The sequence below is a fragment of the Meles meles genome, chromosome 8, assembly GCF_922984935.1.
Source record: "Meles meles chromosome 8, mMelMel3.1 paternal haplotype, whole genome shotgun sequence".
Classification (NCBI taxonomy): Eukaryota; Metazoa; Chordata; class Mammalia; order Carnivora; family Mustelidae; genus Meles; species Meles meles.
In genome coordinates this window covers 61,927,987-61,953,700 of record NC_060073.1, presented here as the reverse complement: position 1 = coordinate 61,953,700, position 25,714 = coordinate 61,927,987, and the positions used below count along the sequence as shown (strand labels likewise).

General features: G+C 39.2%; 1 protein-coding gene across 4 annotated transcripts in view; it reads right to left on the bottom strand.

Moving 5' to 3' along the window:
- POLD3 (DNA polymerase delta 3, accessory subunit) overlaps window positions 1–25,714 on the bottom strand; it is a 105,395-nt gene that overhangs the window by 55,836 nt on the left and 23,845 nt on the right. Inside the window, exons 7-12 of one of the 4 annotated variants that reach the window (XM_046014519.1) lie at window positions 24,374–24,446; window positions 19,582–19,747; window positions 16,569–16,675; window positions 9,538–9,653; window positions 8,096–8,171; window positions 55–3,020 (exon numbers count right to left, since the gene is read on the bottom strand). In XM_046014519.1, the coding sequence (XP_045870475.1) occupies window positions 2,818–3,020; window positions 8,096–8,171; window positions 9,538–9,653; window positions 16,569–16,675; window positions 19,582–19,747; window positions 24,374–24,446 (741 nt within the window). In that variant the 3' untranslated portion in view covers window positions 55–2,817. Of the gene's footprint in view, window positions 1–54; window positions 3,021–5,511; window positions 5,577–8,095; window positions 8,172–9,537; window positions 9,654–16,568; window positions 16,676–19,581; window positions 19,748–24,373; window positions 24,447–25,714 lie in introns of those variants that run through there. The other 3 variants (XM_046014518.1, XM_046014521.1, XM_046014520.1) reach the window with 3 other exon arrangements.

Below are 25,714 nucleotides of genomic sequence, written 5' to 3'. Positions count from 1 at the left end.
ACTTGTGATCTCTATCAAAAAATAAATCTTTAAAAAAATAAAATAGGGCAATTATCATCATCTCCCTTTGATCACAATTACAGCCAGAATGATGACCCTGAAAGAGTCTAACCTCTCGTTCATATCCTTGACAACATTTCAGAAAGCTGGTAGCTGCTGGCATCATTTCTCACATCAGGAAGGAAGCCACCATTTGGAAAGCACCTATGTGCTACTACATTTTTTTAAAAGATTTTATTTATTTATTTGACACAGAGAGAAAGACAGCAAGAGAGGGAACACAAGCAGAGGTAGTGGGAGAGGAAGAAGCAGGCTTCCCGCTGAGCAGGGAGCCCCATGCGGGGCTCAACTCAGGGCTCGATCCCAAGACCCTGCGATCATGACCTGAGCTGAAGGCAGATGCTGAACAACTAAGCCACCCAGGTGCACCGTGCTACCACCTGTATACCAAATTTATGCTACTTAAATACATATTTCTTCAGTCTTGGCAAATCCAGAGATCCTCGTTTTAGCTCTATTTTGACAAAGAACCTGAGGCTTAGAAATGTGCCCAAGGTCACATGGCTAGCAAGTGATGAAGCCAAACAAATACAGTGTGCAAGATCAGGACTACATTTTCTCCGAAACGAACTAAAAATTGAGTCTGGCTGAAACTAAGAGTTCCCATGGGGCTGAAAAAATGATGAAGGCAGCAAATAACTTGTTCATCTCAGACTACGGGGTGTGCAATTTTAACAATATAAACTGGAAACCAGCCTTGTCTCCATTCAGAGTTGAGGTGACTGCACACTGCGGCTGTCCTGTTGAGTAACCGCCCCAGCAGACATTCAGTTTGAAGCACTGTTTTAACACAGCTTCTCAAATTTATTTAACTCCTATGGAGAACACAGTAGAGTTTTGCATAAAAAGGAAAAAAAAAAGGCCACCACTTCACTCCTTCCTAAGCCTTGTAGACAGGTCAGAGGTTAGGCAGCAGACTGGATATGGTGATCACAGGATTTGCATCACCATTTCAAAGGGGGAACTCCGACCACCACCAAGAATTTTCCAATTCAAAATTCAGTTTTATTAGAGATCCCAGCATAATAATTAAAAAAAAAAAAAACTAGACTGTTTTTTTCTTTAATTTTCCATTCTTATTTAGAAAAAGGACTAGAGGCAATGACAAAAATAACCATCTATAAGAGATCACTCTCCAGAGGTTTTTTTGTAAAGATAAGTTGAGGCTTTCCATCCTTTACATTTTAAAAAGAAAGGGTTATGGAATATGTCAACCTTTACTCTGCTTGCTACACAAAGCCTCTGCCTTCTCAAGTCCTAGACGTAATGCCAGGACTCGTCTCCCAAACTTCTGGTCTCAATCAAGTCCACACGGTGCCTGGCTGGGAAGCCCCGGCTGACGGCTGCTAAAGATGTTCACGTTAATCCAAGGTCAGTCGAAGTCCTAACCTTAAACAGCAGACGGCTGACTGCATCACGACATACGCAGGCTAAGTCAGACATCCCTCGTCTGTCAGTCGTGAGCCACGCCAGCAGCCAAGCCTGCGTTCCTTTGCCCAGAACTCACTGTGCAGGATTCACTACCACACCACCTCCATCCACTAAGCTCACTATCCAGCCATAATGGAAACTGCTCAAAAGTTACCACAGGACTAGATGATTTTCCATAAGTAAAAAATGAAAATGTTTTACTTGCTGTTTAGTCCTAACAACTCAGTCTCTCCATCTTTTCTTGGCTAGCTTGTATTTTTAGGCAAATGGGAGGGTTAAAAATACAGATGAGCAACATCTGTATAAAAATGTGTGCTTTATCTCTTCCTCATTACATTCCCGGAAAATTGCCGTTTCTGAACATTCAGGTTCCTCGAGAAGGAGAAATTTTTCTTGACTATTGTACCCTGCACATGGAAAGGGATTTCTCTTTTCAGCCTCCATTTCATTGGCTGGCGTTCATTCTCCAGGTACTGAGATTGGGAGCCGGAAGGAGACAAAGCTCAAAAGCAGTGTAAAGCGCGCCCTGTGTCAGCAACATGGCGAGGCCTCCACTGTCATCAGGGCGGACACTAAGTCATTTCTGGTGGAGTCGAATACATCAGTATATTTCTATTTGTGCTCTGCCTGAGGCTTTTCCCTACCTACTAATTGCGAGTGAAGGTCCAGAGAGCTTTTGTTGAAAGGGGGAGAACACAAGCAATGTGCTGGTCTGTAGCCAGGAGTCCGTGTACTTTCTAACAGAGGAAGAGAGGATTAGAGGATTACAGGGAGATTTTTGTTTCAGCCTTTAGTCCAACCAAGATTTAAAAGACTTACAGAAAATGGCTTCACACAGAAGTACGGTAGTGGGGAAGGGATTAGAGGGGGAGTGGTAAACACATCCTGTAAAATTCAGGGATAAATGAAGACCCACATAAGTCCACAGAATGCAAAGGAACAAGGAGGAATACTCCCTGAACCCTAAGTGCTCAGGGCACAGGGTGTGTAGGGCCCAATGAATTAGCAACTAAATGGCTTCAGTGATAATTCTGAAACCTGTTCCAATTTATTTTTGGAGTGGATTCTTCTCCAGAACAGGTCAAAGATTGTGCTTAAGAAAATGTCCTTAGAACATAACAGCTTCTTAAATATTCTTTTGCCTCTTGATTCCAGGTGCTTTCCCTTTGGTTAAAAACCAGAAACAGTATAAACCTCACAGGATGGAAGAAGTCTTGATATAGGCAAGGTCAGGCACAGGATGAACTTACACAGTAAGTGAGAGTCTGCCTGTCTTGGTCTTCTCCTCTGATCACTCCATGTCTCTGACTTAACAGAGATGGCAGTTCACTTCCTCTGGAAGAAGCCAGTAATGGATACTTGTCTGTTGGCTTTGCCCAGAGCAGTAGTCCCTTTCTTTGGGCCCTTTCGTTCTTCTTTGGGTTCTTTTTTCACAGTCATAGTGGAGGGTCTGTGTACGGAGGAGGTCTTCATCTTAAGCTCCTCTTCACTATCTGTGCAGGATTCACTCTCGTAGACTTTTTCAGTCACTGGCAGAATAAGGAAAAAATGGGATAGGAATGGGTCGAGTCATTTAGAACACTGCAATTAAGAGAATGAGATGTCAGGTGCCTGGGTGGCTCAGTGGGCTGGGCCTCTGCCTTCAGCTCAGGTCGTGGTCTCAGGGTCCTGGGAGTGAGCCCCACATTGGGCTCTCTGCTCAGTGGGGAGCCTGCTTCCCTCTCTCTCTCTCTCTGCCTGCCTCTGCCTACTTGTATATGTGCTGCCGAAGCGAGCACTGCCTCTGCCTACTTGTAATCTCTGCCAAATAAATAAATTAATCTTAAAAAAAAAAAAAGAGAGAGAATGAGATGTCTTGTTCCCTGTGGTTCCCTCAGATCCTCTGATCAAGGCAGGTGTGCTCACCTAGTCCTGAAGCTTTCTTCCACTGGGAGATCACACTTGGCCACAGGTTGGGAAGTCTGTCCTGAGCTCACACAGACTCTAGCTGGGGCTCAGAATCAACATTCAACCTTACTGTCTCATGCTACGTCCTATGCCTTTTAATGGACCCTTATCACTTGATTACCCAAATTCTGCATTTGGGTCCTTAGTCTATGCTAGCTAACTTCCTAAACTCTGCACTGGAACTGTCTGTATCTCAAACACCTACTTCTACCTCCGTGCTTTGACTAACTTCTTCATCCTCACTTCCCTGACCCAACAGTGCCTACCTATTTCCATTGTTGGTTTCCCTAGCCCTAATCTCTGCTCTATTTGCCAGTCCCCATTCTGTCCAACAAGGCTCACAGTTAGATCCTCCTGGCTAGCTCTATCCTGGTATCATTCACTCTGCATATCCTAAGTACAGAGAAATGTAGATTACTCAGATGTTCAGTTCTTAGTTCCGAATGACTCAAGACTTAGTAGTGGTCTCCATCATGACGATAACTGCCTCAAGTGACAAACTTCATCGTTTTAAGTAAGGACAGTGATAAAATGAGAAACAAAGTTACCAATTCTCTTAACTTCCTATCAGCCGAAGGCATATTTTGCCTTCTCTTATACCAATAATATTCACTGATCTCTTCCCAATGGAAACTTTGAAAAGTGAGCAGTCAGTACAAAGTGCCTGAAAAGAGCACAGGCACAGGCACTAACTTCTGACAACGATGTCACAGAGCTGATGAGCGTCTCTTCAGTATTACTGAGGCGCACAAACCAAACACAAGAAACAGCACAATGCCACCCTCCTGTGACTAGAGAGAGCTGCAGCAGCTAGTGACCGTCTAAATTCTTTCTCAGCCTTCCTGGTTGCAGCAGGAGGATGAAGAGAAACAGTAAAAGAAAACCTCTCCTCTTCGCTGAACACAGTAACCTAATATGATAATAAATGTACAAGCAATTGAAGTGAAAGGTATTTTTCCCATTAAAGAACAATAATACTTTTTATTTTTTAAAGATTTTATTTATTTGACAACAAAGATCACAAGTAGGCAGAGAGGCAGGTGGAGAGAGAGAGGGAAGCAGTGTCCCCACTTAGCAGAGAGCCTGATGTGGGGCTTGATCCCAGGACCCTGAGATCATAACCTAAGCCGAAGGTAGAGGCTTATTAACCCACTGAGCCACCCAGGTGTCCCCAGAACAATAATAGTTTTAAGCACTTAATTACTGATTGTTCTTTCTAATAAAATATATTAGTCAAACTGTTCCAGAGGCAGTGGCTTTGGAATCAAACAGATCTGCATTTTACCATCTAGTTCTTGTTCTCAAACTTTTGGTGTACATCAGGATCCCCTGCAGGGCTTGTTCAAACAGATTGCTGGGCTCAATTTCCAGTTTCAGATTCAGTAAATCAGGGATAGACCTGAGAATTTGCTTTTCTAATATGTTCCCAGGGAATGCTAGTCTGCTGACCACACTTTGAAAATCACTGTTCTTTCCTCCCCTGTAAAATGGGGATAATACCACCTCACAGAAGGTACAGATGCACCTAGTAATCTTAGGCAAGTACCCGCCCATGCTATTTCTCTCCCCTTATGATGGGAAAGCCATGCTGGAGGTCAACTGGCTGTGGCCAGTGGAGCATCCCTTCTCCACAGCCATCTAATGCCACTGAGGTTGCATAATTAATGGTTCTTCCTTAAGAACTCCTAGGATTTGTCATTACTTTCAAGAGCCTAGAATTCACTTTGCTGATTCCTGTCAACTTAGAGGCTAAAAACACTGATAAGCTTTAAACATATATATCTCAAAGGCCTTACTATTCAATTGTGCCCCACAGACCAGTGCATTAGAATCTCCCATGAGTTTACTAGAAATGCAGAATTTCAGGTCCTGCCTGAGGGCTTACTGAATCACAATTTGATTTTTAGCAAGATCCTCAGGTAATGCATATACTCAGCCAAGTTTGAGAAATGTTACTCTAAGATACTTAGGGAATTCCCATGGCATACCTATTAGTTCAGCAATTATGATCCCTGAATACCTCCACCATCTCATAGGCAAATTGAAAAGCATTATGTAACTGGATTATTGGAACAAACATATGAGCTCCTATTTACTCAATATCTCAAAGTAGGAAGTCTGAAGAGTCACATGCAGATCTAAAGAAGAAACAACTTACTATTAGTTGGTGGTATAAGACCTGCTCCTTCATAAGCTACATTTTGTATTTAAATGGCAGGTCTATAATATTGAACTCCAACATCAATTAGCTCATTATTTCATTACTTATTACTAAAACCACTGGTTGTCTCATTGCCAATTCTGTGCAATGCACTGCTTGAGGCAGTTAAAAACCAGTCAGGGCAACACCAGCAAAATTTCTTAAGCAGCACACTTGGTATACCTCGAGAGCTATAAGAAGGATTTCTATATTCAAAGCTGTAGGACTACAGGACAAAGGAGATTTCAATATAAAAAATACAGAACCTTTATTTTAACTGAGTAACATGCAACTGTTCTGACCCACCAAGTTTACATGGGCAACATGAGAATTATTATTCTCTACTCAAACAATGTTCTGCTCTTAGAAATCCACCTCATCTAGAAGTCTACCCCAAACTTATCTCAGGGGCTCAACTCCCCAGTTTCCGCAGCAAACTCACAGAAAGAGAAAGACCAGTTTTTAAAACCCCCATATCAACTCTGATCCAGCACAGGATCGGGCAAACCCCCTGTGCTGGTACACTGGAAGAGTCCAAAAAGAGAAAGGAAAACACAACTCCTTTGTTGGTAACAAGAGCCAAGATTCATTAGGTTGAGCTTGGACTAAAAACTTAAAAAAAAAAAAAAAAGTGCTATGAGAGCAGTTTTCACTGCTGCATCCAAGGCTCTTAATAGTCCTGTCTGGAGACAGGAGTACAAAAAACCCACATCCCATACCTGGCCCAAACGTGAGTGCTGTGTTTTGAACAAAGCAATAGGTAATTAGCCACAAACTCCCAGAGAATGCTCACAATGATATATCTGACATTTTCTTTTGGGGTAAAAGGAGGAAAAATCTAGTGGTGATGCTTTTGTCCTCTTGAATTTAAAAGAAAAAAAAAAAGAATAAGAACTTCAACTTCAACAGTAAATATATATTATCAATAGTCAAACCAGAATGCTTAACAGTACACTATTAAAAGACTGAAAGCAAACAAAACAAAACAGAACAAAAAACAAAAAACCAATCCTTCTCAAAGTCTGGAATTCATAGGTTCACAAAAAGTTATGGCACTGAAAAGACAAATTTCCATATGTAAGGAATTTTATTCCCAATCATATGCTACAATTAAAATGGCACAGGCCTTTTCAGAGGAGTGGGAGGTGAGGAACAATGAGATGGAGTTCACACTAGTTCTAACAACCACATATCATAGGAAAAGTGGATTCTTCAGAGATGATCAATCTTTTTAAGATCAAAGTTTGAACCAGAAAAGGAAAATCAAGAAAGGGAAAAAAATACTTCTTTAAGAGAGCAAGTGCCACAGGAAGGGAGAAACTACAATTATGGGCTATCCAACTAACAAGGGGTTTACAAACCTAAGCCCGCAACTCTTTCTAAACACAAAAGGGCAGTACCAGGACTAGAGCATCCCCTCGGGCTGCAAGCGTGAAAGCCCCACAGAAGCGTGGGTCAACTGTGGAAGCGGACGGCAAGGTTAAACAATGGCTGAAGGAATCAACCTATAACTCAAAACCTAAATTCTCATTCCCCTCTAGGTCACCATAGAAAGCACGTGCTTTTATCTAACACGACTTACCAATAGGCAGCATAAAGGAAGTGATGTGGATTAGTCAAACCCCTCTGTAGAACAAATGGGACAAAATACCAAGAAGATTCTTATGCTCTCTTCAGAGTCTAAGCATCTGTGGGGGCTTCTTTTCCACTGTTTAAATGTATAAAACAACCCCTATAAAAAACCTAAAAGTTTCTCAATGTCTGTAACATTTTAAGTTAGTATTATGGTTTCCACCTTGAAAGTGTGTTGTGTTGTTTTTAAGATTTATTTATTTGAGAGAGACACAGGCAGACATAGAGAGTGAATGAAAGTGTGTTGTTGTTGTTTTTAAGATTTATTTGAGAGAGACACAGACAGACATGGAGAGTGAGCAAGTGCAAGCAGGGGAAAGGGCAGAAGAGAAATAATCTCAAGCAGACTCTCCACTAAATCGGGAACCTGAAGCCAGGCTTGATCTTACAACCCTGAGATCATGACCTGAGCCAAAATCAAAAGTCAGATGCTCAACCAACTAAGCCACCCAGGTGCCCCGAAAGTGTTTTTAAATATTACCTCACCTGTATCTTAACAAAGCCACATATAGAAAAAAATGGGTATTTTACATCCATTCCATAGATCAAGAAACTCCCCACCAGAGGTGATGTGACTTTCATCCAAGATCTCAAAGCACATTCCTACAGCATATGGCCCAAACAAGCACCCATGATCTGACTTTAGTTGCAGTCTTCTTACACTCTGCTACGCCGAGTGTGCACCAGACAAGCAGCCCAGTCTCACCTGGGGGTGAGTCACGTGAGTCACACTCAAGAGTGAGGTGCCCTGCTCTGTAAGTGATTATGAAGTCTCTCTATGGTAATAATTCTAATTCTAGATTTGGAGCCAAAAATGCTTCTTACCTATGCAGCCTTCCTCATCTACAAAGGTTTTCGATTTCAGAACCCGCTTTCGTTTTCTTTTTTCTCCACTTGAGCTCTAAAAGATCAAGAAAGATTAGAGGTTACAACAATGAATCTACAGAGAAAAGTAACAAAAGTTTCTACAACAATCACCTCCAATATTCCATGATGACAAAAAGTTGAAGGAGGAACTCTACCCGTTTCCTTTTAGGGACCAGTCCTACCACACAGACAAGTTACGTTCTTGTACATACAAGCTGTTTATGAGATAAAAAGCAGCACATTCAGCTAAGAACGGTGTTCATTCAGTCAACAAACTTTTGTGGAGTAGTGCAGGCACCATGGTTAAAAAGACCAATAGGACAAGGACCTTAGTCAAGATGAGAGACAAGGAAAACAGACCACTGCAATCCAATGTGGTAATAAGGCCTTTAACCAAGGGGCTGTGGCAGACATTGTGGGAGCACAAAGGGAAGGCCCCTAAACCAGATAAGCTTCCATGGCATCCCCACTTGCTGGGGATACTTGCTATTTTATATTTTACAGGTTTACTTATTTATTTGAGAGAGACAGCAAGAGAGCAAGAGATGGAGGGAAAGAGGGAAGGGCAGAAGGAGAGGGAGAAGCAGATTCCCTGCTAAGCAGGGAGCCTGATGTTGGGCTCAAGCCCAGGACCCTGGACCCAGACACTCAACCAACTGAGCCATCCAGGTGCCCCAATACTTATTTTTTTTTAGACTTGACACTGCAACATTGCCCCCATCTAATTTAGTCTCACACAGGTATTACTAATACCAATGTCCTTTTATTTCCACTGGTCTTTCAACCATTTTCTCCTTAGCTAATGAAAAAATTAGTGCAAAATTTAAATGACAGTCTTAATATAATGAATTAAGGAAAACTAAAGTCATAAAGGGAAAAAGACTTGTTAGCACCCTTCTCCTCAACTCTTCATTATCCACACAGATAGATGTAGACAAGGTGCAGCTGAAGATCATTCAAAACTGTATTTCCCCATTTGTTGCCAGCTTTTCTCACCTTGCCCTTTTCCAGAAGAGTTTCTGAAGAGCAACAAATATGTGTAATTGTTTGTTCTACTCTATTTTCCCACAGTTTGCTCTGATGCAGGCAATACCTTATTTTGTGCAATTCCAACAGAAGTTGGGTAGCACAGCAGCCCTGATGCTAGAGGTCAGAAAAACAAAACTACTCCCAGGCCTGACCTCTGCAACCTTCCTAAGACTTTGCGCCTATCACTGAATTCTCGCCTCAGGTGAGGAGAGGGAATGCCCAGTCTGTAGTAACTACAGGAGAGCAGAATGAGACAAGAGCCATCTACTGGTATCTGTGAACTGTACAGCAGCGACTGATTCAGCACAGGAGTTTCAGGTCTTGGGAGATAAAGGACAGATGGAAAGGCAACCGTCCCAGTAAAGCTTTACCTTAACAGAAGGAGGTTCTGGTTCAGTCTTCGGCACTGGTTCAGGAGGTGGAGAAGGAGGAGGAGGAGGTGGGGATGGTGACTCAGCTTCATAATCCCCAAGAGAGTCTGGTATGACTGAAATAATGAAACAAGCTAGATAAGAGAATAGTGGCACTATCTGGTACAATGCCCTCTCCAGTGGCTTTTTAAACTTTCATGTCCAACACAGGACATTCTGCAAGCAGTAATTCATGACAACCACGGGCTCTGCAGTTAAATATCTTTAAAATATACTTTTCTTGGGGTGCCTAGGTGGCTCAGTTGGTTGAGTGTCCAACTCTTGGTTTCAGTTCAGGTCCTGTTCTGAGGGTTGTGAGATCAAGCCCTGTCAGGCTCTGTGCTCAGTGGGGAGTCTGCTTAAAGATCTCTCTCCCTCTGCCCCTTCCCCTGATCACTCTCTGCCTCCTCTCTCTGGAATAGATAGATAAATCTTTTAAAAAATACACATTTTCTTGAGGTGCCTGGGTGGCTCAGTGGGTTAAAGCCTCTGCCTTCGGCTCAGGTCATGATCCCAGGGTCCTGGGATCGAGCCCCACATCCGGCTCTCTGCTCCGCGGGGAGCCTGCTTTGAGCCTGCTTTCTCCTCTCTCTCTGCCTGCCTCTCTGCCTAGTTGTGATTTCTGTCAAATAAATAAAATATTAAAAAAAAAATACACATTTTCTTAATTTTATACAAAGAAAAAGCAAAGAATTTTTAAAAAGATTTTATTTTTTTGACAGAGAGACAGGGACAGTGAGAGAAAGAACACAAGAAGGGGGAGTGAGAGAGGGAGAAGCAGGCTTCCCACTGAGCAGGGAGCCAATGCGGGGTTTGATCCCAGGACCTTGGGATCATGACCTGAGCTGAAGGCAGACACTTAATGACGGAGCCACCCAGCTGTCCCAAGAATTAAGAATTATTAAAGCTGGAATATACCTTAGAGATCATCTTAGCTAAACTTATTTGACAGGAAAGTCAGGATATAAGTTGTTTTATAAATATCTACTGATCATCCACCACGTGTCACGTATTCATTCCACTTACAATTGTTTCCTTTATCCTCACAACAACCCTAAGAGACAAATATTATTATTTTTTTGACAAATATTATTATTCACACATTACAGTTGAGTAAAAAGAGACTCATAGAGGTTAATGAACTTGCCAAGGTCATGGAGCTTACAACTGAAACAGGAAGCTTTCAACCCCAGTCAGTCTGATGCCACAGCCTTACGATTCCAACTATCCTGTGTTGCCTCAGCATTCAGGGCATTTTCTTTTAAGATTAAGTGGATATAATTCTCAGATTATAGTAAATGTTCCATGCCAGAATTTTTGTGGCTGTGATGTAAGGATTATTTGCAATCACCTAGAGATGTTTGTTAGACTGAAATTTTCCAGCTGACCTTAAGAGCATAAACTTTGAAGGAAAAACTACCTTGAAACAGTCACAATTATAGCTCTAACAACTAAGACTTGCTCAGTATTGTGATCGCCCGTTGATGAGGTTTGTTTCACTACAGTGAGATTAGCAGGAAAGAACACTTTTGGGAAAGCAATATTGTTCTGGAAGTGGAATCACCCAAGAAGAGAGCATCACCAGAGGGATCCCATCATTCCTGAACAATCCCAGAAACAGTGGTCTTGTATAAGGCTCATGAGGGAGGAAGTGAAAATCCTCAGCTGACCTATTGCTTAATCATCACAAAGAAATTGCTGGTAAAAAGACTGGATAGCTGCTTAGCCTCACCTGCTCCCTGAACCTCCTGGCTGTATTCACATTCTTAGCACAAGTGTTGGATCTGAAATTCTCCCAACTGATTAGGTCAGTATTAAAAATTATGACAGTGGAGGGTTGAAGGCCAAATGACCTAAAGAGATGAAGCAAAACGAGAGCCAGAACGAAACAATAAATTATACACTTCAGTACGAAATGGGCCCCAAAACTTTATAAGTCTGGGAAACAAGAGTCAGAAACATGAGGAAAGTAGTCCAGCCAGTAACCCAGCTCTGGGAGGCTAGAACATGACAGGAGCTCAAGTAAGCGAAAGTCAAATCACAGAACCAGGCTCCCATTTTTCTGAAGGTATAGCAACTAAGAAAGCTGTGTCACATGTTTTTCACAGGCAGGAGGAAACTTTACACAGCAAGAAAGCCAAACAAAAGGAATTTTGAGTACTCACAGTAATAAATTTAGGAGTTTTAATCCTATTTCCACTTCAGCAACCATGAAAACATTTAATCCTAGTGCCATCCTCTAAGACCCCTCTCACTGCACTGTAGGAATTGTTTACCTAGATCCCCCCAACCCCACACCCCGACTCTAATCTCCAGAGAGGCAGAGAATACAATTTCCCTGGCACTGAACACAAATAACAGTATTTTTTAATAAAGGAAAACAATCATTTTCTGAACTACATTTGGGCTGAGAGGCTTCTAGGTCAAGGAAGAGTAAGCATATGCCTCCCTCTCCCTTCCACATCCCCCCAAAGAAAATGATTACAATGATGACAAAGGAATGAAATGCTGTAAACCTGCCCCTCCACCCCCACCATACCAGGGAAGAGAAAAGGGAGCAAGCCAAGAACTTGTAATGAATAAGAATTTTCAACAAATCCCACAAAGATGGAAGGCAGATGGGAGAAAGTTGACAAGAGAAGCATCAATTAGATGAGTCAGACAGGAGAGGTTACTATCTATTACAAAACTTCTATTTTATCTGGTTGTTCAAATTTGTATCACTTTATTTAAAAAAATGTTTTAAGTAAAATCTTCTAAGAAAGGAAGGACAGAGAAAACAACTAGAATTTTCTGGACTTTACAAACATGAATCATTCATTCTTACAATAATCCCACAAAATCCCTATTCCTATTATTTGTTTTATTATTTTTTTTAAAGATTTTATTTATTTATTTGACAGACAGAGATCACAAGTAGTCAGAGAGGCAGGCAGAAAAAGAGGGGAAGAGAAGCAGGCTTCCTGCTGAGCAGAGAGCCAGCTCGATGTGGGGCTCGATCCCAGGACTCTGGGATCATGACCTGAGCCGAAGGCAGAGGCTTTAATGCACTGAGCCAGCCAGGTGCCCCTCCTATTAATTGTTTTAAAAAAATCTGCCCACATTCATATGCTAGAATCCATGTCTGCCTATTTTAGTCTTTACTATCAAGGCAAGCATTCTCCCTTGATTTATTTTTAGTGATATAAGCATAAGCAACGTTTCCTACATTGGTGTATTTTATTTTATTTTTTAAAAATTATTTTTATTTATTTATTTGACAGAGAGAGACACAGGTAGAGAAGGAACATAGCAGAAGGTGTGAAAGAAGGAGAAGCAGGCCCCCCGTGGAGCAGGGAGCCCAATGCAGGGCTTGATCCCAGGATCCTGGGATCATGACATAAGCCGAAGGCAGATGCTTAACAACTGAGCCACCCAGGCGTCCTTACACTGGTGTATTTTAAATATATCTGTAATGACTTTGCAGCTCTTCAGACAAAAAACACTCAAACAGTGAAATGTAACACTTATCCCAGGAAAATAACCTTTGTTGGTACAGAATAAGAACTGTGGTAAAACTAATTTCAGGGATCCAGCGATGTAACCACTGTTTAATCACAGAGTTCTATGGTAGAGACAGGTAATCAGAAATCCTGTAAATCATTCATAGCTTCCTAGGAAATTTTTTAAACTACCTATCTTAACCTAAAAAGGGGAGGGTGTCATTTGCTTAACATTCTCCATAAGCAATTTGCAAAAACTGAAAATGTTAGCAAAAACTCAAACATATCAATTAAAACTATTTCTTCCTAGCAATGTAGACATTACTCTAAATGTGATTTCTTTCTGGGTCTGGCGTTTTCTTGCTTTACAGAGTATGCAGAACTGCTGAACATGCTCAAGACTCTGCCATGAACAGAAACAAAGGAAAAGTCCCTTGAGTACAGATTTAAAGATATGAAGTTGAACAGAATTTTCTGAGAAGAGACTTACTACTGTTAAACACTTATTGAACACCTCTATAAAAAACGTAGGGTGAATAGTAAGAAAAGCTGCTATGTTAAGAACTGTCCTGGCACTGTTGATATGTCTTATTTGATGTTCATAAAAGACCTACACAGTGTGTGATAACATTCCCAATTTAGAGATGGAGAAACAAAGAAGTGGAGAAATTAAATAATCTGCCTAAAGTCGCACAGTAAGTGGCTGAGGTAAGATTTAAATTCAGATCTGTTTGACTCCAAAGTCCCTGCCATTCCTCCACTCCTGTTGCTCATCTGCTAATTTCCAGCAAAAGGCAGCATCCTGAATAACCTATATTGGTAATAAAATGGTAATAAGTTAGAGATGCTGTGAAGGTTTAAATTAAAGCTCATTGGCTTTGAGACAAAGAAAAAATTCAGGAATAAAAAGGAAAAGGTTTATAAATTTAGTCAGATGCTAAAAATTATTTTTACTAGGTAAAAAATCTGAGAGCCTCTCGTCTATATTATCCATTACTATGGGCTGTCCATAGTAATGGATAATATGCTAAAAATTATTTTTACTAGGTAAAAAATCTGAGAGCCTCTCATCTATATTATCATCTATATTATCTATCTATATCTATATCTATATCATCTATATTATCCATTACTATGGGCTGTCCATAGTAATGGATAATATAGATGAGAGGCTCTCAGATTTTTAAATGTCCTCTTTTCACATTTCTTCTCGCTTCTTTCCAAACTAATAACCCCACACTCTTATTTCTAATCACCTACAGGTATTGTTTTTGTGGGATAAGGATCAGAACTACAGAGAATATTTCAAAAGTATGTAATGAGTACTCAATCAACCACAGTAATTCCTTGACTTAGAGCGGACTCCTTCACTAGACTATCGAGTTTACCTTTTCAAAGCACATTAGGCTGATGGCTTGAAAAGCTCTTTCAAAATCTTCCCCAAGTCCTTTCCTGGTTGGAAATACGGAAGACTAATCCAATTAGCACATATTCCTGTTACATCCTAATTATTTTCCCAAGTGGCTGCATGGAGTTGCCTCTATTTCTCAATTCTTTACTGGTCAGAATGTTCCTTAATGGTTCTTGTTTCATCTACATGCTTGGGTATCCTCCTTTCAGCAGTCAGGGTCAAAACATTTTGATAAATGACATGGAATGAGTATACAGCAACTGCCCCTCTAGGATGCTCACAATGCCTATCCCTACCCACTCGAGTCATTAAAAAAACCACAGCTCTGGTGGGCACTGTAACCTCTCATGGGGTATCACAGGCCACAAACTCCAACGTAAGCCTGGATGTTAGGATCTAAATCCATGGAAGAGTCAAAGATGTGCCTCTACCATAGACAGATTTAATTTCCTTCTACAATTTCCTGGGTCTATTCATTTATTTTACATTATGATCATTGGTTTATAGATGATACTCAATTGTACATGTACTCAATTGTACATGTACAGTTGCTGAGTTGTTTTGGGGGAACCTCTGTTGTCATTTTCAGTTCTTCTTATAGCAGTTTCAGGTAAGAGTAGAGTCTAGCAAGTTTATTTTGTCCTTCAACAGCAGAATAGATTCCTTTTTCTTTGTTTTTCTCCTTTAATCTCTTCCAGCATCAGTCTGTTTGTGCTTATATCTTCATTTGATGCTGAATTCCTTTGGACTATATCTCCCTAGCCCCCTCAAAAGGTTTCATACTCAGTATGGCAAAAATTCATGGAGAACTGATTTCGGAAATTCAAGCTTTTCACCACTACTCTCAAAACAGGGTAGAAGTCATCTGGTATATGAGTTCAACCAAGGCATCTTTCTCTTTAACAGCCTCCTCTTTCTATACACCTTCATTTACACATTTACACTCTTTGGGAAGAGATTTTGCCTCTTAGAGTATCTGATATTATTTGAAGAGGCACATAATTTTCCAGGTAAGAATCTTGCCCTTGGGGCGCCTGGGTGGCTCAGTGGGTTCAAAAAAAAAAAGAATCTTGCCCTTATTCTGTTGATCTCACAACAGTGCCCACAGCCTAAAACTGAAAGGGTCCATGGCATCATTCCCTTTCAACAATGATACTATAGATTCTTAATCTTGGCATGGCTTTATTTCCATGGTGTGGAACACCACCATGCCACCAATAGCCTTGATGCCTACAATATTACCCATTTTAAAAGAGTCACATGAAGGTAGCCAAAGGAATATCTCCACTTCATTTTTTAAAAAGAGAAGCTCTTTGATAATATATATAATAATAACCCTTATTCTTTTTCTTTTATGTTTGTTATTTTGGCACATTATCAGAAAATGATGGTTCTCGTCAAAAGGTTAAAGCAGGGGCACCTGGGTTGCTCAGTGGGCTAAAGCCTCTGCTTTCGGCTCAGGTCAAGATCCCAGGGTCCTGGGATCAAGTCCCACATCGGGCGCTCTGCTTCAGCAGGAAGCCTGCTTCCTCCTCTCTCTCTCTCTGCCTTCCTCTCGGCCTACTTGTGATCTCTATCTGTCAAGTAAATAAATTAAATCTTTAGAAAAAAAAAAAAAAAGGTTAAAGCAGACTTTAGTGGTGCTATGTCTCTTAACACTAGGATTGCTATTGTCATTGTGACCTGTAATAAATTACTTTTTAACTCCTAAAGCATAGTAAGAATTGACCCATGTTACTGACTAAATACCCGTGTTCCCCCAAAATTCATATGCTGAAGCTCTAATCCCTAATGTGATGGTATCTGGAGGTGAGGCCTCTGGGAGGTAGTTAATGGAATGAGATTATTGTCCTTATACGAAACACAAGAGAGACAATTTCTCTCTCTACCATGCAAGGATACAGTAAGAAGGTATCCTACAAATTAGGAAGAGCTCCCACCAGGAACCACACACATCAGGCAGTGCCTTAATTTTGGACTTCTCAGTCTTCACAACTGTGAGAAACAAATCTGTCTTGTTTAAGCCATCGAGTGTATGATATTTTTGTTACAGCAGCCTGAGACAATCCCACCAGCCAAAAATTAACAGCAATGCCCACCTTCATCTTCACTGCTATCAGACTCAGGAAGTTTGATTCGTCTCCTCTTTTTCTTCATATTTTCAGTTTCTTTTGTCTCATCATCAGATAACTCCATTCGCTTCCCCCTGTTGGCATCCAGGAATAATTTAAGCATGTTACACAAAATAAAAACGAAAGTATTTATATGCTACTATCAGTCTTGTTTCATAACTCATGATCTTAATTCCAGAGGATAGAAGAGTCAAAGTAGACCACTAAAGGTTCTTTTTAAAGGATACTCTGCTAGCTGACCACCACTAAGTCACTCCATGGGGTGACTAGAATTGAACATTTTTCTAGCTCTTTATATTGATCATTGGAAGCTACTTACCAACTCATCAAGAATCATTACAAATTCCTACAAATTCCTTCTTACTTTTCCTATTGGCTTTTCAATGATTCAACAAGCACTGAATAAGCAGCTACTAAGTAGAGACTCTTTGCTAAACACTGAGGATGAAAGGTGAAAAAAAAATACTATTTTCAAGAAGCTCTGGCAGGAGAAATAGATATAAACACCACCAAACACAAGATGATATGATAGATATGACTGCACAATTAAAATGTTATGGGACAAGACTCTTACTTGAAAACTGAAAGCTAAGTCGAAGTTTATCAGATAAAAAAAGGCAGACAAAGATATTAAGGGAATGAAACAAATATTTCAAAGAGGAAATATGGGCAAAGGCATAGACATAAGACCTTAATGTGATTCTAATGACATAATAAAAAAACCTAGACTCCATCCTGTCATTAGTTAGCTCCTCTGGATACTCTACCACACTACTCAAATATGTAGTTTTTAATCTTCATTAACTTATTTCTTATATAACTTTAAATATCAACTTATTTTTCTACCTCAAGCTAGAAAAAAATTAAACCCCAAATGAGTAGAAAAAAATTAATAATTAATAAAGAGCAGAAATCAATGAAATAAAATAGAAAAAAATTAATAAAGCCAAAGGTTGTTATTTTGGAGCAAAAGATTAATAAAATTAAAAATCCTTTCATAAGCCTGATTTTAAAAAAGACAAAACTACGTATTACCAATATTAGGAATGAAAGAATAAATGAATCTGTAGTGATAAGTACAGATTCTATAGATACTCAAAGAATAAGACTATTATCAGGAATTTTTATGCCAATAAACTCAACAACTTAGATGAAATAAATTCCTTTAAAAATATAACCAAAACTGGGGCACCTGCAGAGCTCAGTCAGTTAAGGGTCTGCCTTTGGCTCAGGTCTTGATCCCAGAATCCTGGGATCAAGTCCTGCATCAGGGAGTCTGCTTCTCCCTCTGCCTGGCCCCACCTCTGTCAAATGAATAAAATCTTAAAAAAAAAAAATTGTTTTTTAAATATATATTACATATGTAAAACAAAAACTGACCCAACAAGAACAAGAAAATTTAAATAGCTCTATTTAAAGAATCCAAATTAATAAAATAAACCTTTCCACAAAGAAAACTCTGGATTTGGATTTGCTGGTGAATTTAATCAAACCTTTAAGGAAAAAAAAAATAATAATACATATATTACACAAACTCTCTGAGAAAACAGAAGGAAACAACTCCTGACTAATTTTATGAAGTTAGCATAACTTAGATACCAAAATCTGATAAAGACATTAACAGAAAAGAAAATGGCTGATCTATAGCCCTCACAGATGCAGCGGCAAAAACATCCTTATAATACTAGCCAACAGAATCTAACAATTTATAAAAAGGTTAACGTCTTGTGACCAAAGTGAGGTTCATCCCAAGAATGCAAGGTTAATTTAACATTTAAAAACCAATCAAGGGGGAAAAAAAACCCTCAAATCAAGGTAAATTCACCATATTAACAGAAACACCAAATGATCATCTCAATAAATGCAGAAAAAGCATCTGTCAAAACTCAGCACACATTCATAAAAAACCTCCAGAAACTAGGAACAGAAAAAGATTGCCTCCATCTAGTAAAGGGCATCTACTAAAAACATACAGTTAACATCATACTTAGTAATGAAATATCAAATGCATTCCTGGCTATAACCATCAACAATGAGTGTCTTACTGATGGGCTAGGGGCATTTTTTTTTTTTAAGATTTTATTTATTTATTTGACAGACAGAAATTACAAGTAGGCAGAGAGACAGGCAGAGAGAGAGAGGAGGAAGCAGGCTCCCTGCTGAGCAGAGAGCCCGATGCGGGGCTCAATCCCAGGACCCTGGGATCATGACCTGAGTCGAAGGCAAAGGCTTTAACCCACTGAGCCACCCAGGCGCCCCTGGGCTAGGGACATTTTAACCCACGCACATCACATATTCTTGGGAATAAGGCCCACTGGACAGAGCCTTGACCCCCTGAAACTTCAGCATTTTGTTGATGTTTTCTACTAGAGTAGCCCCAGCCTTGCTACAAAAGTCAAGTATTTCTGGGCCTATCAGTGCTGACAGTGTCTTTAGAATTTCTTTCAACAGACTAATTCCTACCAACTATGAGGTAGTGTCTCAAATTCCTGGATCCATTTTTAACAGCTTGTGTGCTTTTTATTTTCTTTTCTAATTACATTTTACCACTTGAAAAATAAACTCATTGATATAAAAAGAAAACAAAGAACTTTTTCTCTTAAATTTGACTGGAAACAGTAACCCCTCGCTTGGCAATCTGAAGTGAAAACAGACACACAGACACAATCAGGCACACTTATGCCATGTCCACAAACTTCAAATGAAGTAAAGAAAAAAAGATAATCAATTTAGATCGATGGGGCCCAAAAAACTGGCTTTGGGCTCTAAATCACCTAAACTGGCTGATTCCACAGTTCTCTTTCACTAGATAAGCTACTGAACTTCTCTCTCTCTTCATTTTGGTTATACAGCTGTATCCCTAAGGCATTAAGTAGGATTTAGTACTCAACTAAAAACTGCCTGCTGTCAATAAGCCCAAACAGACCTTCTCACCCCCAGCAGAGACACTCCTCCCCCACAGGCAACAAAATTTTCCTACCTTTTTTTTTCCTTCTGCTGCATCTTAACAGGCTCTGCTTTTTTGCTGGATTTCTTCAGGCCTGTAGGGGCTGCCAGCTTTGGTTCAGTGACAGACACTGGAGGTTGCTCCACTATTTTTTCTTCTTTCACTGCTTGTTCTGAATCCAAATTGACTTTAAGTTTATCTACAAATACAGCATAGCAGATGATATATAACCTCATCATGCAATATTAATCTATCATTCCTCTGACAGTCTACTAAGTGCCAAATAATTTATTAGGAGCAGGGGCTAAAGGGATAAAAAAACAGTCCCTGTCCTAACAGAACTCAGGGTCTAGTCAGAGAACACGTCTCCTTTCCAACTACCACTCTAGCTCTGTTTTCATTTCTGCCTCTTGCTAATCCCTCATTATATCACAGCCCACAGGCCAAATAACAGTAAAAGCAAGGCTTACAAAAAAGCAAATACAACTCTATGAGCTAACATCTTTCTCATTTATTAGATGGGAAAATTAAGAGTCTGAGGGATAAAAGATGTTTCCCAAGAGTACACAGCTTACAAACTGACAAGAGAAATTTGTACCAAGGTCCTATTTTCTATTATATTCTATCTTCTTAAACATGGATATTCTTATCATCTCACTACTACTATCTTAATGATATAATTAAAGGGTTTTAAAAATTTATTTTTGTAATCTTTACACCAAATGTGGGGCTTGAACTCACAATCCCAAGATCAAGAATCGCATGCCCTTCTCACTGAGCCAGCCAGATGCCCCTTAATGATATAATTAAAAGACTACTTTGGAATCAGAAAAGTTTGACTCATACTGCTTTACTCTGGGTAAGTTACCTAAAAGTCAGTCTTCTCTAGAAAAACTGAAGTAATATTTATGAGACTACTGAAAGGACTAAAAGGGATTAGTATGTGAGGTGATATGACTTACCCAAGGTAACACTGATAGAGTCAAGATTTGAACCCAAGTCAGTTTAACTCCTCAAAATCCTTACCTCTTTCCTTATACCAATCTGAAAAACACAAAAACTACTATGCTGTGCAAAGAACTAAGAAATGCAAGCAAGATGGGCCAAGCCATCTGAGAAATTATAGAAGAATATCCTTCGTGCTATATATAGTAATTTTTTTTTTCAAGAGAAGTCACAAAATACTCTCAGAAAGCTGTAAACAGCCTGAGGCTCTTCAATAAGTGGCTTTGGTTATATGCTGTAGAACAGCTCAAGTCAGCTATAATGTAGAAAAAAACAACCGATATCTTAGCCTTGGCCATTACGCACAGCTTAGGATAAGAATTTGTAAGTAAAGTATATTATGTGAAAGAACAGATGACAGATAAAAGTATAACATGCAATCCGTTTATGTTTCGTTTTCTGAAGACTTCACTGAGAATTCTGAATGGTGGAATCCACTAGAAAATTGCGGCGTTCTCTCCTGCCTTTTTAAAACTGCTGTTCTCAAGTATCGGTACTGCTCAAACTTTTCCACCAAATTGTATAGGAGAGTAGAAATGCTTCTCCAGGGCGGTCCAGAGTTAGTAACTGACCCTCAAAAAGCAAGTTCTCTGAAGCTGCATGTATATCCTTAAAGTTTATGCAAATTTTGCATTTTGTTACAGAATTTATATCATATTGACAGCAACTGTTTTAAAATCATTAAAAAAAAAAAAAGTATTTCCTACCTCCCTCTTGGGGTAAGAAAAGAGAGACTATTGCATAGAGTATACCAATTTCAGGAAACTGATCTTAATTAAAATACCAGTGACCAAACAGACTTCAGCATCCAGAGTTTTTTACACTCTGTCTTGATTTCACAGTATTTGAGGAACTTCTAATTCATTTACATGTGCAGCTGCAATTGGCCAATTACCTGGTAAAGAGGCAGTTCACTGCAACATTTTCAGACTACTCTTAAGGAAAAATTTAATCACATTTTTTCCCTTTTTATGTGAATGATCAAGTCATTTGTATCATTTGACTATTAAAAGCATCTCCTTTTTATACTCAAGAAAATAAGAAACAGGATACAGATGACTTCTTAATTTTGTCACCAATGCTGTAATTTTTTTCACATATAAAGCATTAAGGTTCTTGCTAAGGAGGTAATTCATATACCAGAAAATTCAGCCATTTAAAGTGTAAAATTTCACGGTTTTTATCTGTGCAAACATCACCACTATCTAATTTTAGAACATTTTCATCACCCCAAAAAAGGAACTCTGTACCCATTAGCAGTCACTCCCCAACCCCAGCCCAGCCCACGACACTAATCTACTAATATTCTACATTCCGTCTTGATAGATTTACCTATTCTGGACATCTTATATAAACAGAATTACATAATATGTGGCCTTTCCTGTCTAGCTTCTTTCATTTCCCATGTTTCAAGTTTCATCCATGTTATAGTATAGGTTGATTCCTTTTTTATGGCTCAATAATATTCTATGGTGAGACGTCTGGGTGGCTCAGTCAGTTGAGCATCTGACTTCAGCTCAGGTTGTCATCTTGGGATCCTGAGATCAAACCCTGCATTGGCCTCCTTGCTCAGCAGGGAGTCTGCTTCTCCCTTTCCCTTGGCCTCTCCCTGACTTGCGGTCTATCTCTCTCCTTCTAATAAATAAACAAAATCTTTAAAAAAAATAATAGTAATATTCCATTGTATGGTTATATCACACTTTGTTTATCCATTCATCAGATGATGGACCTTAGGGTTGTTTCCACTTTTTGACTATTATGAATAATACTGCTATGAACATTTGTGTACAAGTTTTTTTGTGGACATATAGTTTTAATTCACTTCAGTAGATACGTAGGAGTAGATGAAGTGTTGGATAATTGTTTAACTTTTTGAAATACTGCCATACTGTCTCTAGAACAAGCACATCATTTTCTATTCTCCACAGCAATATATGAGGGTAATTGTTACACTTGCTATTGTCCAGCATTAAGTTTGGGGTTTTTTTGAAGATTTTATTTATTTATTTGACAGACAGAGATCACAAGTAGGCAGAGAGGCAGGCAGAGCGAAAGGAGGGGAAGCAGGCTCCCTGCTAAGCAGAGAGTCCGATGCGGGGCTCGATCCCAGGACCCTGGGATCATGACCTGAGCCAAAGGCAGAGGCTTTAATCCACTGAGCCACCCAGACACCCCCAGCATTGCTTTAAATGCTTCAAGTCTCCACAACTCTTTTCATCTAACACTCTTCATTTTCATTGTAATGATCTTGTCATGTGTCAAATACAATAAAAATATTCATCATTTTACTCTAAACATTCTTCTTTAAAAAAAACATCTGTTAAATCAACTTTAGAAGCCATTCTTTTTATTAGGTAAATATTTAACTCTTTTATTTTATCCAGTTTCCCCACTCCCTATCTGCCTACTGTCTGCCTAGCAATTATAATTAACTATTTTATTCTTTATTTGTCTGTCTCTCTTGGTAGTATGTAAGGACCATAAGGGCAGCGATCTCACTTGTCTACATTTTCTCCATTGTATCACCATGCATAATAGTTCCAAGTACACAGCAGTTGCTCAATAAATATTCTTAAATAAACACATCAATAAATAAGTGTATACTTCTGTATAGCTTGATTTTTTTTTGACTAACAAATATTCATAGTTTATGTATTTTAGAAATAATAAAAATGCTTAAATTCACTGGTTACAAATGCACCAAAAAACAGCAAATAAAACAAAACAAATAAAAATGTGGACCCAAAAGTCACCAAGAAACCACACAACCTGATTCGGTTCAGTGGACCAATACCAGCCATGCAGCCAGTGACATTAGCACCATCTATTTTCACAGAAGTAAGGAGCCCTCCCTGTGCACTCTGCCCGCAACAACACAACGTGCTTCCCAATAACCTGAAAGTATCAAATTTTCCATCTATTTTCAGAACACAAAAACTTTTTGTGATAGCTTTTTGGCAAATAAACACTATCACCCCAAAGCCTCCTCCAACCACTAATTTGACCATCATGGGAAAGCAGAGTTCTGACTAATTTTGCTTGCATAGGCATGTAACAAAATGCCTTCCCACAAGATCTTTGTAAAACTGATGCTCCAAGAAAGTGTGCCATAATTATCCTGCGGCTCCTAAATTCTTTCTGGTATTATGCCACATACCCTCAGGGGATGTGTACTTGGTATGAGAAGTATGAAAATATGTGACTACTGGCTCTTTCCATATGAAAGAATTCTTATTTTAAAACATTTTTTAAATAAAGGCGATTCTGTTTTCTCAAAAAGTATTATTTTTAAGTGGCCACTACCCCGGGTCCTTCTAATTCATACTGAGGTCTAGTTCATTATCATGAGAAATCTGTAAAAAATAACTACAGAAGGTCAAAGATTTGTTTTTGCAACCCCCTGGGAGACAGGGGTAATAATTAATAATGGTCACATGAGACAAACCCGACCTCAGCACCTAGGATATTAACCTCAACACTGTACTGTATAACCAAGCAGCCTCCTTCTATTTTGTCACCCATTTTCAAGAGCCCTGTGAAACAAATAATAAATTCTCTTTCCAAGGCAGGAAGGAAAACAGGAGTAGTAAACTATCCTACAAAAGATCTAAACTGAACCCAGCTCACCCATAAAATCCACTGCTCCAGTGGGTTACTTCCATTCAATATTTGGTCAGTAGACTAAAAATTTGTGTTAGGATGCAGGAAGGCTGCACAATATACGAGATGGGTAAAAACTGAACAAGGTGGCTTTTCACCTCAAATATGTTATTATATGAACATTCATGTATTAATCAAAGGAAGGTAAAAACATGCTTACTCATAGCAGCTTTTCCAAAAAAATTGCTCATCATATTCCCTTTCCCTGGTGCCTTGTTGCCTGCAGAAGATACCTAAAAGGAGAAAACACACGATTTTTTTTCTAGCATCTAAGGCTGTTCTTCAAGTAGCAGTCAATCTCTTCAATAGCAGGGCACACCGTTGTGATGGCACAGTCTCTATATAATCATGCCAAAATGAGTTGGCATTAGATACAAGAACAAATCCAGACCAGAGTACCTCATGTTTATCTCCAAAGCTTACTTGCTCATAGTTCTTATAGACTTACTATCCATGAATGTGTTTAAACTTTGAGAATATTTAAAAACTACTTAGTTTAATAGAATTAAAACCGATCAGAGGCAGTATGGTACACAAAAAGTGGAGGGAGAACCTTCAAAATGTTACATTTATAATAATCAGAAGTGGATTTGAACACTGGTTGCACCACTGAATAGCAATCTGATACCCAGGCAAATCTGTCAATAAGGTTAGCACTCAGCTTCACCACATACAAAGTGGAGATCTCTCCCTCACTGAACTGTTTGGAGGATTTAAGCAGAGATCGAACTATTGGCACACAGTAGTTCCATAAATGTTAGTGTTTCCCTTCTAATCCCCTCTCCTTTCCCATAGTGGAAGTTGTAAAATCACAATGAAGGTAATAACAATAAAAACAATAACTATGCTTTTCTGGAGTATTTTTAAATACTGTTTTAATGAGACTTTTCTCAAGTCAATGCACTTAAGTTACTTCAGATGAGTGAATAATAAAAAACTAAGGGAAGCAGCTAAAGAAAAAAACAAAAACTCATAAAACAGAACGAGAATGTTAAATATACTAAGAAGAAAGGCATAGAAGGCAAAGTTCAGAATATAAGATGTTCCCATAATGACGTATTGCTAATATTTAAACTTTGTAATTTTCAGGTGTTCTCAGATGCATTATTTGGCTTGCACAACCATCTTGTAATGTGTACAGGGCCATTTTACAGAAGAATCCAAGGCTTGGTGAGAAGCATTATCGAAAGAAAAAGGACTATTTTAGATGAGAATATCAAGAATTAAAGGATTCAAACTAAAGGAGAAAAACTAGAACATATTATATACATTAGAACCTTATGTGATTAAACTGCTACCACTGGAACTATAATGCATTTCCAGTTACCCATTCTGAACTATAGAGACATATCTGTATTTTTTTTTTTTAAAGATTTTGTTTATTTATCTGACAGACAGAGATCACAAGTAGGCAGAGGCAGGCAGAGAGAGACAAGGAAGCAGGCTCCCTGCTGAGCAGAGAGCCCAATGCAGGGCTCGATCCCAGGACCCTGCGATCATG